Consider the following 19,956-nt stretch of genomic DNA (forward strand, 5'->3'; position numbering starts at 1 on the left):
AAGTCCCCAAAGTTGTTTAGACAACGAATAAAAAACGTTATTATGAAACTTTAGGAACTAGTGTAATAAACAGTCCAATGTTCCCTCCATCCCTAAAATTTGCTACTAAAATAGGGATAGCCAATTATTGTTTTTGTAAAGGGGGGGGGGGGGGGGGGGGCAACGCATTCTATTCTACGAGTGGGATTTTAATGACTTAATAATTGGAATTTATTTAAATGTTGACAAATCATCTCGAACATTTCTTTTAAAAACTTATAAGAAACCGACGACATTTGACACAGTCAGTTTTTTTTCACTTAAAAAAAGATATCAATGTTTAAAAGCTGAACAATTAGTTAATTTCACATTAAACATTACTATTAATTCTTTACTTCGTGGTTAGAACCGGTATTGATTCAGCGGAAATTAATCTTTTCGAGTGCGTTATGATGCTGTGAGTAATGGTGCAAAAAATATGACGTAACAAAAAAAATTAGCCAATGAGAGGCCGTTATTGACCAATGGTAAAATTTATAGTGGCCTCTCATTGGCTAATTTTTTTTGTTACGTCATATTTTTTGCACCAATACTCACAGCATCGTGCGTTATATGATATTTTCAAAATGATTAACAATGTTCAAATAAATTTCCAACCAATTCTTTCTCAAAAAAGGCACAAAATTGTATTCTACTTAAGGAGAAAGATTAATTTATCTACTATATTGTCTTACTCTTATATCCATTTAAAACCAAATAAAAAAAAAACATATTCTTCAAATGTTTTATTTACATAAGCAATCAATAATACAACAATAAATAATCAATATGCAAAGCGCTGGAAAGCGTCATGTGTGACGTCATAGAAATACGTCTAAAAAGGAGGGATGAGAGGAGAAGTATGAAAAGAAACCTCTATAAAAGAGATGGATTTAGACTATTTTTTGACGTCACACATGACACTTTCCAACGATAATCAATATGCTATAAATATATAATGGAAGACTTAACTTTGGTTTAATACATATTACATTATGGAAAAGAATACAAAATAAAAGCTTAAGAGTATTTGGCTAATTATAAATAACATTTTTTATCACATAAAAATATTTGTTCTATTAATATCTCTGGATTAGAAACAGTTATTAGACATACTGAAAAATCATGTATAGCATCGTATTACAGATAATTTTCAAAAAATATTGAAATAAAAATTATGAAATTAATACCAGTTTTGTTAGCCAGGACCTTCTTCCTTTCAAGGTTAACAAAACTGGTTTAAATCTTATGTTTTATAATTTCAATATCCGCGGGAAGCTGTCTATAATACGATGCGATAAATAAATTTTATATAATTAAAAGGGAGTGTGACGGCGTTTACCGTTTTTTGATTAAAAATATCTTTTTATATTAAAATAGCATTTGTCATGGTACATAAAAATGGTTGAAAAACCAAAGAATTGGCATCTTAACTCGCCTCTAATAACCGCTCATGAAAACCTATGCATTAATTCAACTATTACTAATCCTCATAATTATTGTTGAGATTAATATGAGTGATCAGCTGATCTTCATCCTTGTGTATGAAATTGTTAAGGAAACTGTGTAGTAGTCCTGTATCCACCTCGGGACCAGAGCCGGAGAATCCCTTTGTACGAGAGTAAAATTTTCCTTTAGTCCTACAATATAATAAAATTGATAGATAGATACATAAAATCATATTTAGAAACATAGATGTTTACTAGATATTAGATGATGATAGACGGATAAAAAAAATCCATCTACTTGTCCTTTCATCTTTAGGCTCAAAAACGGAAACAGCTTATAGTTACCTAAAAAAAATGACGTCATACAATACAAATAAAAAATTATAGGCTAGTATACATTGTAATTGAACAAAATATATACTGGCCTATCATTGGTCCGTTGTATTGTATGACGTCATTTTTTATTGGGCACTCTAAGCTGATTCCTTATAACGACTTGAAATTTAATTTTAAAACAGCCAAAGATAAGCGTTAATCAGTTATAAAAGATTCTAACCTACGGACGAGCGAAAAATTGGAATAATAGAGTAGCTTCGCTCCTAATTGGATTAAATATAAGAATATTTCTCGTATTAATTCGAATCCGGTGGATAGGAACCGGTTCTCATCCATACGAAAAAACTATGTCTATCATCGTATTATATCCAGCTTTCTACGAATATAGAAATGTACAATCATAAGATTAAAACCAGGTTTTTTAGCCCGTGCCTTCGGCATCTCGGGGCTAAAAAACTAGTTTTAATCTTAATTGTACATTCTATATCCGCGGAAAGCGGTTTATAATACGACGAAATAAATAACTATTCAATTTCTTACCCTGAGAAAGCATTGAAGTAGGCATAGAATAAAGTGGCAGCAGCTATACCAAGTCCCAATAATATAGGTCCTAAAAATAAAACAAGGATGACAACATCGATAAGTAGCGAAGCTCGAAAATTATGAATGGATATTGGGAAAACATTATTATAGAGCAGTGTCATACAATAAACTTTTAACATGATAAACTAGGTAAAACATGAAACCGTTAAAATCGCTCAACTTTTAAAATCACGAAAACTTAAAAATCTAGGAATCGATCTAGCACCCCAATTAATAGAAAAATCTTAATGAAACTTGATGGTAATATGTATCATATGAGCCTATATAATCCCTGATAATTTAAGCCGTCAATCCTGAAATTAGGTTGTTAACATGGACATAATTTATTGGTCAGTTCGTTTATCCAGCAGGAGGGATGAATATGGGGTATAGGAGGAGGGGGGGGGGGGGGCTTTAATAGTGGGATCGTTTTTTTTATCAGAGTACATTATATTGATAATCTGGTACTATATGAAGTAGTAAGCAGTTAGACAGGCAAACATCATGTTGCAAGTGAATTTTCCAAAAAATCTTAGAAAATCACGAAACTTTTAAAAATAAGTGTTTATATCTTTGGAAGCATGACCGATAAACAACCGGGAAAAAAACAATGTAATAATGCTCATACGATAAGGGGTCTTTGCTGATAAATTTGGCTATGGCTATTTATCTTCAATAGCAGACGAGAAAATAAGAAATTCTTTGCTTTACGGACTGAAACTCAGTCAAATAGAATTATAGAGTATCTTCGCTACTAAAAACGAGAACAGAAAAATGCTGAAATAATTGGTATGCATTATGCAGAGTAGTTGTAATCATTGAGGGAGGGGACATTGGGCTTTTATTATACTAGTCCCCAAGGTTTTATGATCACGTTTTCTTATTCCTTGGCTCTTAAACTTTGGGGACTTTTATTAAATTTTGACTGGTTGGTTCATAAAGTTGAGTTACCAAACGCTTTAACCACTAATTGTAATCTATAGAAGTAGTAATTTTGTGTATCATTATTGGGGGGTGAACATTAATTTGTCGGCCATTGTCCTATCTTTTTAGTTGTAATAATTCCCATTATTATAATAAACCACTGCACAAAAATTGTCTCTAAAGATTCATTTAAAACAGTTATAGAGGGGGGGGGAGGATATGTAATGACATTGTTCGCATATATGCAATTGTCATTACTATAATGTTTTTTTTTTTGAGTAAAGCTTTTCTATGTCAGGGTCTATAGTCTATTTTTCTGTTAGTGGCGGTTAGCTTGTAAAGAAAAATATCAAAAAAAGATATTGAGATGCTATGAAATTCTTAAAATCTTTTAAGTCTTTTATATGCCAGAGTTTTAAGAGCTATATTGATGCATCTCAATCTAAATAACAGATAAAAAAACGCATTTCCCCCATAGTGTTACGGAAAGACAAATAATAGTTATTAAAAACGGCTTTCCGAGGATATAGAATGTACAATTATAAAATTAAAACTAGTTTTTTAGCCCCGAGGTGCCGAAGGCACCGGCTAAAAAAAACGGGTTTTAATCTTATGATTGTACATTTTTATATTCGTAGAAAGCTGGATATAATTCGGTGCTAGACATAGTTTTTTCGTATGGATGAGAACCGGTTCCTATCCACAGGATTCGAATGAATACGAGAATAGTTATTTCTCGTATCGTATTATAAACGGCTTTCCGCGGATATAGAATGTACAATTATAAGATTAAACTAGTTTTTTTAGCCCAGTGGTGCCGAAAATTTAAAAATTCTAAAAATATCTCACTTCTAAGTATAAATATACAATCTCTAAACTCTAAATTTTCTAGTTTATCCGATTTAATTGCATTCTGGAAAAGTAAAGGGGTTGTATTTGACATAATTTGTTTGCAAGAGACTTTCTCCATAATTATGCCATCCATGTATGAACTTAATGACTACCATACAGTTTTATACAAAACAAGGAAAACTTTTGTAGGTGGCGGGGTTGGCTTTTATATTAACAAATCCTTAAAATTTTCTATATTAAATGAATATTCTATCTTTCATGAAAAAATAATTGAATGTTTATTCATTGAAATTGAACTTGGCAATAGAAAAAAACTTCTTGTAGGTAATTTCTATCGTAGCCCAAGTAAAGGAGTAAATAATATAACAGCTTCTATGCAAACTGAAATGTTTCTTGAGCATTTTCAGGGTATTTTAGACTCTATTTCTCAACGCAAATGTAAAGCAATCATTTGTGGGGATTTTAATCTTGATCTTCTTTCCTTTAATTCTCATAATCTCACTGCTGAGTTTATTGATATGTTGTTTTCAGCTGGCTTTTTGCAACTTATTTCTAACCCAACAAGAGTATCCAGCCATAATAATCTTAATTCAGCAACCTTAATTGATCACATTTGGACTAATGATGTTAAAGACCAAATGGTGGCTGGAATAATCACCACCTATTTAAGTGATCATTTCTCAACTTTTCACATTATTAAAACAAACAAATATCAGCCAACCCCAAAAGTAATTTCAAGTCGAGATTTCTCTGAAAATAATATTGCAAATTTCAAAGAAAAATTAACTAACTTACCTTTTACTGAAGTCTATAACCATAATAACCCTACAGATAGCTATGAAACTTTTCAGAAAATATTTAAGGAAGCATTTGATTAAAACTTTCCATTGAAAGAAATTCGTTTTAATAATAACTATCACATGATAGAACCCTGGATGACCAGGGGGATTCTTAGGTCTAGGGCTAGAAAATTTCAGTTACAGTCTCAGCTTTCAAAAAATCCGTCAGAAGTGAATAAAGAATTGTATAGAAAATATAAAAATGCTTACAACAAAGTTTTAAAAACGGCCAAAAAAGTATATTACAGCAATCTTCTTTTAGCTAACCAGGGAAACCTTAAAAAAAATTGGCAGATTATAAAACAAGTCGCTGGGCTTAAGTCAAAAAATAATTTCTCAACTGAAAAACTGGTAATAGATGGTACTGATATTATTGGTGAAAACAACATGGGTCAAGCATTTAATAGGCACTTTTCAAATATTGCACATAATATTAGGCAAACTATCAATCCTACTGACAGGCCACCTGATAGTTATCTTGAAGAATCTGAATTTTTATTTAACATTCCACGTATTACACCAGCTAACATTATTGAAATTGTCAATAATTTTGAAAGTAAGAAGTCTGTTGATTATTTTGGAGTATCCTCCTTCTTGTTAAAACAAATTATTACACCAATTCTAGATCCATTGTGTTTTATTTTCAATCAATCTTTAGAATCTGGAAATGTACCAGATCAATTTAAAATGGCAAAAATAACTGCTGTATTTAAAAATGGCGGTGATATTTTTAATTTAAATGACTATAGGCCAATTTCACTTCTTTTAATCTTTTCTAAAATATTAGAAAAATACATTGCTAACCACTTGCAAGATTATTTGTCTGAAAATAATTTGATTAATGAACTTCAGTTTGGCTTTCAAGCTAAAAATTCTACATTTCATCCTATGATACACTTACTAAATCATGTGAGTAAAGCTATGAATAAAAAAGAATACACAATTGGCATCTTTTGTGACATTAGAAAAGCATTTGATTGACATTAGAAAAGCCTAAACAGACACTTTTAATGAAACTTCGTAAATTTGGTATTCATGGTAATATGCTTAGTTGGTTTGAGTCCTATCTTTCTAATCGAACTCAATTTGTAAGGCTTGGGCTATTTGACTCTGAACCATTAGAAGTAGATAGTGGTGTGCCTCAAGGTAGCATTTTAGGACCAATCTTGTTCTTGATATTTTTTAATGATCTTCCAAAGTCAACATTACTTAAACTTCTCCTTTTTTGTGATGACACAACAATCTTAGCCTCGGGAAAAAACCTTAATGATCTTATTTCGTTTGTTAACACTGAACTTCAAAATATTTCTCAATGGTTCAGAGCCAATCAGATGTGTTTACATCCCAACAAAACCAAATTTACAATATTTTCCCCATCCCCATCCCTTATACCTTGGAATGAAATTAACCTTTACTTTGATGAAAATGATCCCAATACACTGAATCCAAATCCATTACTTAAACATAAAATTGACTTTGTAAACCATGAAAGTGAAATCCCCGCAATCAAGTTTTTGGGCATTTACCTAGATCCAGCCCTAAATTTTAAGTTTCATATAAAAGAATTAAACAAAAAACTATCTAAATCTCTCTTTTGCTTAAGGAAATGTCAAAGCCTTTTAACAGAAAGTGCTATGAAATCTTTGTATTTTTCTATTTTTCACTGCCATTTGGTTTATGGAATTCAAATATATACTTGTGCATCGCCTTCAATTCTTAATGCCATCAAAATAAAGCAAAAAATGGCTGTAAGATGTATAAAACAAGCAACATATTATAGTCACTCTGGTCCGATCTTTAAAAATCTTCAAATTCTACCTTTTGACTCTTTGTGTATCTTTTTTAAACTTAAGCTTATGTATGAATACAAAAACAATCTGTTGCCTAGGTCTTTTAACAACATGTGGCCCCGTAGGGGTGATTTAATTGCCAATTATAATCTTAGAAATGATGATAATCTAACTATACCTGCTTCTCGCATTTCTCTAGTTGAAAGACTACCTTACTGTTCCTTACCAACTCTATGGAATAATTTTAATGATATTGACAACATAAGAAATAGTTTGACTAAAAAGCAATTTATAAGCAAGCTTAAAAAGTGCCTACTAAATAGAATTGTAACCACATGTAATAGAATTTTATGCCGCTCATGTCTTTTGAGAAATTTAAATTAAGTAATAGCTTTAACTCCATACTTCATCTATTATCAATTTTATTTTTAAAAATTATTTTAATATCTATTGTTCTAGTCCTCTCACATACAACCTTCCTCACTCCCTCATTTTCACATTGGAATGAAATATAATCCTTTTAGTTAATTTCTGTTGTTGTTTCATATTCCTATTTTATTTTCTTTAAACTTGTATATCATCTATTGCAAAGGCTATCCAATATTACCTCTCACGAGATTGTTTAGTCCTTTTTCACTGTACATAATTATTATTTGATCTGTCCTTAATATTTTATTCATATTCAATTTTTTTGTTTGTATATGAATATTTAATACCTGTATTATAACACTGTTATTATTTTTACTTGTTATGTGTGTCATAAAATAAATATCTAATCTAATCTAATCTAATCTAAGGCACTGGCTAAAAAAACTAGTTTTAATATTATGATTGTACATTTCTATATTCGTAGAAAAGGGGCTATAGCACTTACACATCCAGCAAATTTACAGTTGATGTATTTTTGGCAAAATGTTTTCTTACTTTTTCTCATGCCATAAATACATCCAACACTGGCATTTACACATCCATACTTTTTCAATTATATGTCATAAATACATCCAACACTGGCATTTACACATCCATACTTTTTCGATGATATGTCATAAATACATCCAACACTGGCAAATACACATCTAGATTAATTTATATGAATATTTATTTACAATTAATTATATTTTGTACAGTATGTATAGGTCTTAAACTTTTTACCCTATTTTAGTTACTCTCCCCCTATTTACTTCCCTGTTTCTCAAGATGCTCCCTACAAAACATCAATACATTTCCGCAAGTGGTCAAATTATTGCTATATAATATTATAATTTAGATATTTATTGTTAGTTCATTGTTTTATTATGGCAGAGCCAGAGGCTATTTTTTTTTGTGACAACAAAAACAACTGGGAACCTTTAGTTGCTGTGAGGCACTTTGTAAGGCCACGATAAGCTGCCGTTATACTTCAAAAGAAGCCGCCCAAGAGACTGATGAAGAACCTCAAATTATTAGGTAAAAGTTTACTACATTTTTATGTTTAATATATATTTGTATATATATAAATATGTAAAATGTATATATCAAAAGAGTTGGGGGTTATAAACAATTACATTAGATCTTGTTATCGATTTAAAATATATAATATTGGGATTAAAATAATTGTAATTTACGTTTTGTATTTTAATTAATATATATATTATATATGTATATATCAAAAGAGTTGGGGGTTATAAACAATTACATTAGATCTTGTTATTTATTTGTAAAATATATATTATTCCTTTGCAAATTGTAAATTGCGTTTTGTTTTTTTAGTATTCCAACTGTGCATATAATGAGTGATGGGAGATTACATCTACCTAGCCCTGCTGAATCAAAAGTCACCGAGACCAAATTTGCCATCCGGGAAGCTATAGTATCCGATCCGCTCTCCTTCATCACCCAAGTTTACGAAGCCTGTGTTGCAACCACACTGAATTCTATCAGAACATCTGGTGAGTATTTTCATTTTATATGTAGCGAAGCTACTTTGTATAAAATAAGAATAAAATATGTAGATATAGAATATATAATCGAGTATTTTCATCATAAATGTATCGACGCTTCTTAAAAAAGAGAATATTTAATTGGTATAAAATAAGGTTTATGGTTTATAATCAAATTCAATAAACAATAAAAACTAATCTTTTTTTTTATTTATTAAGGAGATTTAACAATAGAAGTACAGGGATTCAAGGGACAGGACCTCCAAGACCCCACAATCAATATGGAAGTGGGGATATGTCTGACTTGTTGGTTGATGATTTTGGTAGACCAATATATAGAATTGTGACAAGGTCAAGATCGTCACAACAATCCATCACATAATGTTTTTTTTTTTTATTTTAATCTGACAAATATATTTTAATTTAAATCTTTAAAATGCTTTTTATTTTAACCTGACAAATATATCATAACTCAAATAATATACAAGTGTGTTTTCTTATCATTTTGTGTAAAATTGCTATGGATGTATAAATGCCAGTGTTGGATGTATTTATGACATATAAATGAAAAAGTATGGATGTGTAAATGCCAGTGTTGGATGTATTTTTGACATATGTATAAAAATATGGGATGTGTTTTTGCCAGTGTTGGATGTATTTATGGCATGAGAATCGAATTTACTGTCATTTATACAGTAAAAATTCAGTTTGTCATAAATACATCCAATGCACTGGCATAAACACATCCACTGTAAATTTGCTGGATGTGTAAATGGCAGTCCCCCGTAGAAAACTGGATATAATACGATGCTAGACATAGTTTTTTCGTATTCATGAGAACCGGTTCCTATCCACCGGATTCAAATGAATACGAGAAATTAAATTATATGGAGTAGCTTCGTTATAAGATAATCAAATGAATAGTGTGATATATACAGTAAGATATATAAGTTTTCAGGAATTTTAATGTTAGGGGGAGATTTGAAATCTGCGTCAAATTCTAAGGATTTTTTATAAAATTCGTTTTTTGTATAATTCTTTATCTAAAAGCGGAAATGCATTTTAAGTTAATTAATTTTGACCAATAGGATAGGTGGATTTTAAACTACCTGCGCTCTAATTGGTTGAATGATGTACGACATCCAATCAGAGCGCAGATTTTTTAAATCCACCAATCACAGATGCCAAAATTAATTAACTTAAATGGCATTTCCGCTTTTAGATAAAGAATTATAGAAAAAAATAATTTTATAAAAAATCCTTTAAATTTGATGCAGATTTCAAATCTCCCCCTAACTTTAAAATTCCGGAAAACTTATATATCTTAATATACAGTAGGATATATAATTTGGAAAGAATTTTAATGTTAGAGGGATATTTGAAATCTGCATAAGATTTTCAGGATTTTTTATATAAAATTCGTTTTTTTTGTATAATTCTTTATCTAAAATCGGAAATACAATTTAAGTTAATTAATTTGGACCAATAGGATAGGTGGATTAGAAACTACCTGCGCTCTAATTGGGTGAATGATGTACGACACTTAAGCTTCTCCAATCAGAGCGCAGATAGTTTTCAATCCACCAATCACAGATGTCAAAATTAATTAACTTAAATTGTATTTCAGCTTTTAGATAAAGAATTATACAAAAAACGAATTTTATAAAAAATCCTTAAATTTTTATGCAGATTTCAAATCTCCCCCTAACATTAAAATTCCTTCCAACTTATATATCCTAATATACAGACATAAGACTCACAAACATCTTTATATTTATTGTGATACACACATACAGACCTACTGACATACTGTTACTTTTATAAAAGAACTATTGGAATAAGTATTTGATGCAAGATACACACAGACATACAGACAAATATTCTCACAGACATCGTGTTACTTTTATATAAGGATTATGTGAGTTTATATGTGATGCAAGGAAACCAATATCTATCTGATGACTTATATATCACATACACAGCCAGTCAGGGTTTAAATGAACAATATTGAAGCGCTAAAAAGTGTCATAAAAATATGTCTTAAAAGGAGGGATGAGAGGAACAGTGGGAAAGGAAAAAAGATAGGATTTACACGTATTTTTATTACGTCACACATGACACTTTCTAGCACTTCTAGTACTGTTGCTACTCTATTATTGGGTATGCTTGTAAGTCCATAATACTGCCACTATGTCAACAAATAATTATCAGGGCTTGGCAGCCGCGCGTCAGCCGTTTCACCTCAGGGAAATCAACCTTTTACAATTTTAAAAATCTGCTGGAAGTCTAAACGTGGCGCAAATATGGCGACCCCATCCAAACGGGTTTAAAATTGAGGCTTAGTCTCGGATAACGCGTGGCTGCCGAGTGCTGATTATAACTAATTGATAGAAACTACACAAATTAGTTAAGGTAAATTTTTCATCATACATATTTTTAACCTAACATCCTAAAATTGACGTATTGTGTTACTTACTAGTAGCTTCGCCCATAGCCTCTAGGAACAAAGTATAATATAGCTAAAAGCAAGACACAATAAAGCTTCCCTGAGATATTAAAAAAACTCGATTTGTTTTCAAAATCAAACGGCTACTCTGGGGTTATAATGTTTATCTGTTCTTTTGATAAGTGTATAAGTAAAGATGTATAATCCAGACCACTACCTGGCCCAATTGTTGGAGACCTTTTACGTCTGCTAGCAAATTGCTCTCTGTTCGTTTGTAGGGAACCGGCTGTGTTTATATTTCCGAAACTATTAGCTCATTTTAAAGACCCAATACAAAATCGATTTAAGGTTTCCGCCCTCTGGGCAGAGTTACACCTCTATTCTTTTATTTTTCTGTTCTTTTACCCTTACTATATTTTATAAGTTGCATTCTAGTTGAGACTAGAGATAGATTGAAAAGCCTTAGTAGCTGCAGGCACTTTGCACACACACACACCTAGAGACACACTAACACACTTTTTTAGATAATTTTTTTTATTTAGGAATTAATATTTTTTCATATTTCATTACGAAAGTAACTAAAATGATTTTTTCTTAAAATTACCTAGTGATTTTTCATTAATTTAGAACATATAAAATACAAAGTAGAAGTCTGTGTGTCCGTATGAAGCTTAAGATCTCGCAAACCACTGAACCAATTAGGTTTTGCTTTTCAGGAAATATACCTTCTGGTCCTCTGGTGGTTATATGCTATTTTGCCTTTATTGTCTTTGAAAAGAAAGAATAAGCTAAAAAAAACTCTAAGGAATCACGAAACCTTTGAAATAAGTATTTTTGTCTATTGGAGCATGAACAAACAACGGACAGATGTGCACAGGTCATGGAAATTTTTACTGTATACTATAAATAGTTGCTGTGAAAATCACATTAACTCCATAGCGTCAGGGACTAAATGTCGGAGGAACGAATGGAAGGACATACAAATAAATACCATTATTTAAAGAAAGGTTACCTTTTTGCTTTTAAAATAATGATTAAAATTAAGTAATTAACTAAAAAATTTCTTTTTTTCCCAAAAATCTTCTACAATTAGATGAATCATCGTTTAGAAGATGATTAAGGTCCCTCCACAGATACTGACGTCATACGATAAAATAACCAATGAGAGGCCCGCATAAATTTTACCATTGGTCAATTACAACTTATACTGGCCTCTCATTGGCTATTCTATCGTATGACGTCATAATCTGTGGAGGGACTTTATTCATCTTCCATCGTTTATCCAACTGAGATAGGGGACGCCTCGGCCCAAACTTGGAGCAGCTCATTACCTTGCACAGTTAGGACTTCCAGGCAAAGGTTATGCAATCATTATCAAAGAGTTGGTTGTCTGTTGAGTGTTACTTAACCTAATAACCCGGGTGTTTTGACAGAAAAGGAGAGATAAGCCTCCCTTTAATTATCCTTGTTTGTTGTGTCAAGAACAACAGCCTCGCCGATATGAGGTAATTGAGAAGTAAAGTCTGTCTGTTTTTGAGTCTTTTAGTTTGTCCGTAACGATATGGAGGAAATTTTATTTTCTCGGCTACCTCATGAAATAGTACCCATAGGGGCCTAGCCGATTATTTAAGATATTATCCTTATAACAAAGTAAAGGGTAGCTTCTTATAGGTCTTTGGAAGGTTTATAACTATTTTTGGGAAGGGTACCACCACCCTCCCAAGAGAAATCACAAAAAAAAATCTAGAAAAAAATTTCGCGTAGAGACTTATAAAGTGTCACTAGAGGCTTCTAGTGGCGTAGCCGCTAGTAATGTATATTCTACCTGTAAGATTCAAAGTTGTGTTAAAAATGTAACGTCAAAAAAATGAGGGATTATCCATCTCTTTTTTTTATGGGTTTTCTTTCCCACTTCTCTTCTCATCTACCTCATTTTTATGACGTCACATGTGACAATTTAGGCTTTCTCTTTTACCTGTAAGATTCAAAGTTGTGTTAAAGCTGGTAGATCCGGAGCTGAGCTGTACAAAACCAAGTCTAGGCTCCCCGTCTTTAAATATTTCTTCTTCCTGTAACAAAATAGGTTTATTTTTATATAGCGAAGATACCCGCAATCCTGGCTCAACACGTGTACACAGGTGCACGCCATAAATAGTAAGATTAGGGGGAATACCTTGGCCCATAAACAGGCGCAAATCATTACTATGCACAGTTAGGACTTCTCAGACCAATGTCTTGCAATCAATGGGTTGGTTGTCTGATGGATGTCACTTAACCTAATATCCTTGGGTGGTAGAGTATCGCATTCTATTACACGCGGATGATGCTCTGGACTCTCTAGATGATTAAAGGAGAATCCCGCCCTTACGAGGAAATCGTAATGGTATGTAGCTAGCAACGATACTCTTAATTCAAAATGTCAGTTTGAACAGTAGTCCGAAACATTTAAAGATAAACGCATTTTCTCGGCTCTTATTTAAGATAGATATATGGTTCAAAATGATTTACTTGTCCCGTCGGTCATAGATCAAAAGACATTAAAGACACTTTGTCCGTTTGTCCTACCATAAAATATAATGCTTTCTACTTATTGATGTGGTCATCCTTGTTTTAACATTTGAATAAGGAAAAGTTTAAATTTCAGGGATCGGAAGCCGCGCGTAAGCCGCGTGTAAGCCTCAGTTAAATCTTTATGTTATCAATATAAAATTCAGCTGGATGTATAAAACTGCTCTTTGGCAGACAATCCTTCTTTCTGAAATTTCTTTTTATGCTCACAAGCAGGTTTAAAACTGAGGCTTATGCGCGGCTGAGGCGCGGCTTCCGAACCCTGAGTTTAATATACTTTTAAAGATAATTAGCATATTTTTAATTGTTTTAACCTTAAACTGTTTTAATGGATTATTTTATGTTATATTGTGAAACAGATATTAAAAACGGCAGACAGCAACATATATTCAATTAAAGATATTTCAAAGTGTCCTTGCAATGTGAATGTGCAAAATTAAAAAAAAATTAACAAGGATGACAAAATTTTATAAAAGCGAAGCTCTGAAATCAAAGGTAGAACAAACGAACATTAACACACATAAACAAGTTGTATATAAACTTGTTGCAAAATTGCGAAAATACATATCCTGTTTAAGGACATAATTACATTTTAGGACATGATAATAATATGCTTCGCTTACAGTATAGTATCTTGTTATCCAAGAAATCAGTAATCCAAAAATCAGATGAATAGGATAGGTGCATGTTTTTAAGAAATGTACGGATTAGAGATATCTCTCTTTCTAAATCGTAACTATTCTTACAGGAATCATTCAAAGTTGGTGACAATTTTAACATGCCTAAATTAACGAAAAACACTAACCGTTGCATCCGTTATAATTTGGTAATTATAGGAAAGCTTAGCTTTTTAAAACATATGACAAAAAATCCGGCAAAGATTCATTTTTTTTGCTCGAATAAAGGAACACCGCCATATGAAATGGTAATCCTGAAAAAGAGGTGTAAAAATTGAAATTCTGTAATATCTGCATTTGTGGTAGAATTGATTGTGGTTACACGAAGGATATATAAGTTTTTTTTTGTTTAGAAATAACATTTCTGCAAATATGTGGATAAACAATTTAAATCAGGGCAATAGATTTATTACCCTTGATGGGCAATGAGACTCAATAATCCGTCCAATTTAAAAAAAATAAAATTTCAAGCAGGTAAAGCTTTTTGTTTTGGTCATATTTTACTTAAAATGTACTGTAGAAATCGATCTATTAATACTTGGGTATTGCACCAGATTTTCATTTACGCAGCTGGCTAAAGTAACGATTTGCCATCCCCTCCTTTACACCATCCCCTTCTCGCATACTGGATGAACGAACTGACCAACAAGTGAGGTCCAATAAATTGACGAAAATAGAATCTTAACTAATATACGAGTCCCTTAAAATTAATAAAACAATCAATTTTTGATTATGATAATTTTGTAGCTTCTATTCTAAGTAAACCAGGACAGTAAAATTTTCCACAATATACAGTAAAGATACACTCAAATATTCACTTTTATATAAAAAAATACTAGGATGACAACATCAATAAGTAGCTAAGAACAAAGAATCATGGAAAGGACAAATAATAGTTATTTCTCGCATCGTAATATAAACAGCTTTCAGCGGATATAGAATGTACAAGTATAAGATTAAAACCAGTTTTTTTGCCCCGAGGTGCCGAAGAACAGGTTTTAATTTTATGATTGTACATTTTTATATTCGTAGAAAGCTTGATATAATTCGATGCTAAACATAGTTTTTTTCGTATGGATGAGAACCGGTTCCTATCCACCTGATTCGAATGAATACGATAAAAGAGAGTTATAGAGTAGATGTTTAATTGTAATAACCAAGAAAAGAAAGATAGAGAATAGGTACAAAATCATAGAAAATCACGAAGCTTTAAAAGAAAATTAATTTCTTTGTTGTTGGGGGGGGGGGGGGATTTATATAATCCTTTTATTGAATCATTACATTAAAGGAGAACCAAATCGGAATATCGGTTAGTGAGATTATTCGGTTCAGACAGACACTCAGATAGACAAACATCCGGTTAGTTTTATACATTTATAATACAAAGTAGAACGATGTCTGTCTGTCTATCCGTCTGTCTGTCTGTCTGTCTGTCCGTCTGTCCCTTAAAATCTCGGTAACCACTGAACCGATCAGATTCTACTTTTCAGGTTATATACCTATTGGTCCTGTGGTAGTTTTAAGCTATTATTGAAAATTAGTGGTGGAGTTCATTAATTACCTCTTTGGGGGGGGGGGGGGGAAGCCCCTAGATGCTAGGGGCGAAGCCGCTAGTATGATTAATTTTTCGAAGAGAGAAAAAAAGAAGAGTCTCCCCTTACAAGAAAGATGGGAAAAGGGTTAGATATAGAATATGAAGAGATAGGGATATAAATTAGAAAATTTGATTCAAAATTACAATATCCATAATTAAGTAGTAAATAAATTTATAACTGCATATTCATATTGACGTATAATAACAACACACTATTTTGACAAGGGAGAGCAAGAACATATTGTCAAGCTTTCCCTCGTCCATGCTCATCACTCATGTTAGAGTGGTTTAATATGGAATACCTACCAAAACATTAGGCCATGGTGATGTAATAATTGAGTAGCAACCCGAGCATTGCAATATAGACTTCACATAGCTTTGCGTGAAGCTTACAAATCTTTGCCAAAGGATTCTCACCTCCAATCTCCGTGTACTCCTGAATCCTAACTCCGGAGAATCATGGCTACACACATACAATATATTGTAGGGAGATGCCCCTATCCCATTCAACCTCCTATGTGCAATTTTTAGTAGCGAAGCTACTCTATAATTAGAGTCAGTCCGTCCGTCTGTAATGGATAGCTTTTTTCGTTAATTTATGCATGTTAGAATTGTCCTATCGATTTCAAACTTTGCATGGTGATTCCTCTAGTAGTTAGGTACGTCCATTTTAAACATGTTGATTTTTTACATTTTTAACAACTAATTTTTATGTGATCTAATTATCCGTTTGATCTGATTTTTGGTATACTGATTCCTGGGACAACAAAGAACAATATTATAAGCATAGCAACTCTATAATCAAGTTCTAAAAATGTAAGTATGTCCATAAACATTATCCTGTATCAAGCAGTTTTTCAACAAATTTACTTACAATTTTGCTTCGAATCGATCACAGTAATAGTGTCTAACTGATTATGACGTAACAAAAAAAAAATAGCCAATGAGAGGCCACTATAAATTTTACCATTGGTCAATAACAGCCTCTCATTGGCTAATACTTTTTTGTTACGTCATAATCAGTCAGACACTATTACTGTGTTCTTCGACTCTTATACTTTTATATTCTTATTATTCAGTTCAGACACTATACAAGTGTTAATGTCCGTTTGTCCTACCGTTTCAGTGCTTCGCTTTTATGGATGTTGTCATCCTTGTTTAAAAATAAACATATCTATGTCCCTCCATATGAATGGCACATGTGGCCGGCAATTACAATATTCATAAATATTCAATTTATAACCAATATTTTAACTGGAGAAGCCTTTTTCCAATCATTGGATTCAAATTGGAAAATTGTCAGGGATCTTAAGGTATAAGACATTGGACGATAAATTGGGTACCAGTTGTGATTAACAAAATTAACCCTTTCGTTAAAAAGTTTTGACACTTCTAGTCGGGAAACAACCAATTCCAATTTAATAAAAGTACCCAAACTAATAAGGAAACAAACAGTGTTATAAAACTTTGGGTACCGTTGTAAATTACAGTCTAATGTCCCATTCCTCCCTGAAACAATATATCTACATTCTTGTACAGTTTTGCAAGTAAAGCATCTCTATAATTCATTGTATTTGTTCGGTGGTTATTTTAATTTTACAACATCCATAAAAGCGAAGATCCAAAATCAGAAGGAAGGAAAAACGAACAATAACTCTTAATTAAAAAGTCTTAACAATATTGTACATACTAGTGCTGCAAAATTGCTTAAATACAGTAAAAAGGACAAACTTTCATTTTAGGATTTTATTACAAAAATTCCTCGCTTATTTAGTATTGTACCTTGTTGTCCTAGAATCACTATTCCAAAACTCAGATGAATGAGATGATTATATCATACAAAAATGTCAAAAAGAATAAAAAATCTTTTTTTAAATGAATGTACGAACTTTCTGGTAAAAATTGCTTCGCTTTTAATAGTTTCAGAAAAGCTTCGCTATTTAAAAGATAGAATTTTATACATATACCTGAATCTTTTTCATATTCTGTTTTTAATAATATTTTATTATTGCACGATTGGTATTAGCTAATAAATTTAATTTGCCTTTGAAAACGTGCTAATAAAATTCATTTTCTTTTTCATATCCCACACTCTCCCTCTCTCTCTCTATCTCTCTCTCTCTCTCTCTCTCTCTCTCTCTCTCTCTCTATCTATCTATCTATCTATCTATCTATCTCTCTCTTTCTTTCTGTCTTTCCCTCTCTCTCTCTCTCGCTCTGTCTTTCTCTCTTTATTTCCCTCTATCTATCCATATACCTTTGGTCATGGTCTATTTATTTCTGATTATGAATTTCTATCTTTGACCAAGCAATTATGCACTCACACACACACACACATACACACACTAATATTCACACATACCAACTTACATCTAAGAAAAAACAACCCTTCTATTAAAATCATGTAGAAAATTTTGGATTTTACAAAAAAGACAAATAGATAAGTAATTTTCAAGCGATATTTTTCTACAATATGGTAGGTCCGTACGCCTTGCACCTATAGATATCAATGTTGACAACTAACAAATGCCTTTATAAAATCGGTCAACCTTAAGCTTCTTATGTCTTTTGTGAACTAGGCTTTACATTATATTTGATTTAAAACTCTATAAGCGTTGCCAGAAAGTTTGGTTGTTTATTTTAAACAAATTGAATTGAAATATGTTAAAATACATGTTTAACTTAATCCTGCGTTGCCTTTACTAAAAATGTCATAACCCTGCTACCAATCATTCAATTTAAACTAACCTAACCTGAACAAAAAATACCCTCAACATTTATTTTAAATTTTTCAAAATTAAAAAGGCGGGGTTGTCTGTGCTTAAAGGGAAAACGCCATTTTACCTAATGATCAAGTTTGTTGTAAAAAATACTGGGCCAGGTCCATGAACCTGAACTACTACTCATACCAAGAGGTTTACCTGATCAAAAATACTGTGAAAAATACTAGACCAGTTCCATGAACCTAACCTACTGCCCATAACAAGAGGTTTACCTAATCAAAAATACTGTGAAAAATACTAGACCAGTTCCATGAACATGAACTACTACCCTTACCAAGAGGTTTACCTGATCAAAAATACTGTTAAAAATACTGGACCAGGTCCATGAACCTGAACTACTACTCATACAAAGAGGTTTACCTGATCAAAAATACTGTGCAAAATACTGGACCAGGTCCATGAACCTGAACTATTACCCTTACCAAGAGGTTTACCTGGTCAAAAATACTGTGAAAAATACTGGACCAGGTCCATGAACCTGAACTACTACCCATACCAAGAGGTTTACCTGATCAAAAATACTGTGAAAAATACTGGACCAGGTCCATGAACCTGAACTACTACCCATAGCAAGAGGTTTACCTGATCAAAAATACTGTGAAAAATACTGGACCAGGTCCATGAACCTGAACTACTACTCATACCAAGACTTTACCTGATCAAAAATACTGGACCAGGTCCATGAACCTGAACTAATACTTGAATACCAAGAGGTTTACCTGATCAAAAATACTGTGAAAAATACTGGACCAGGTCCATGAACCTGAACTACTACTTCTACAAAGAAGTTTACCTGATCAAAAATGCTGTTAAAAATACTGGACCAGGTCCATGAATTTGAACTACTGCTGCCCATACCAAGACAATTATCCAAAGAAAATGCAAACATAAATATTTTCAACTGTTCCCGCATTTTTATTTTCTGAAATAAAGGATATAAATGTATAGTTCATTTTGCAGTGAGGGTGGGGACATTGGACTGTAAATTTTTCTGGTACCCAAAGTTTTACTAACACGTTATCCTATTTATGATTCGTTGACTTTAGATAATCTTAATTTGGTTGATTCAAACTAGCAGTGTTCAAACTTTTAAACCTACAATTTATATTAATTTTTTATAAAAATATTATTTTCAATAATACCTAATTCCTGATTATTATCTAGAAGAAATTTTTTTTTT

The 19,956-nt window shown here is 32.0% G+C and overlaps 1 protein-coding gene and 1 long non-coding RNA gene across 2 annotated transcripts; one reads left to right on the forward strand and one right to left on the reverse strand.

Annotated features, from left to right (window-relative positions):
• Positions 1-757: 757 nt before the first annotated feature.
• On the reverse strand, positions 758-19,694 carry LOC145331989 (uncharacterized). Its single transcript, XM_080176887.1, has 4 exons — positions 19,570-19,694; positions 13,130-13,223; positions 2,343-2,412; positions 758-1,658 (listed from the first exon to the last, which is right to left on the reverse strand). The coding sequence occupies exons 1-4, from the start codon at positions 19,687-19,689 to the stop codon at positions 1,502-1,504; spliced, it is 441 nt and encodes a 146-aa protein (XP_080033013.1). The 5' UTR covers positions 19,690-19,694; the 3' UTR covers positions 758-1,501.
• LOC145331765 (uncharacterized) lies at positions 8,055-9,192 on the forward strand. The gene is made up of 3 exons (XR_013883894.1): positions 8,055-8,235; positions 8,539-8,717; positions 8,928-9,192. It is a non-coding gene; the product is annotated as an uncharacterized LOC145331765 (long non-coding RNA).
• Positions 19,695-19,956: the final 262 nt, after the last annotated feature.

This window comes from Acartia tonsa, chromosome 11, assembly GCF_053477335.1.
Source record: "Acartia tonsa isolate MP-2025a chromosome 11, ASM5347733v1, whole genome shotgun sequence".
NCBI lineage: Eukaryota > Metazoa > Arthropoda > Copepoda > Calanoida > Acartiidae > Acartia > Acartia tonsa.

Coding starts and splice junctions, on each gene's coding strand:
- LOC145331989 (XM_080176887.1), bottom strand. CDS start 19,689: ATGCGGGAACAGTTGAAAATATTTATGTTTGCATTTTCTTTGGATAAT. Junction 13,224..19,569: donor TTAACAGCATTTTTGATCAG/GTAAACTTCTTT, acceptor ATTTTGTTACAG/GAAGAAGAAATATTTAAAGA. Junction 1,659..2,342: donor TACTTCAATGCTTTCTCAGG/GTAAGAAATTGA, acceptor ATTATATTGTAG/GACTAAAGGAAAATTTTACT.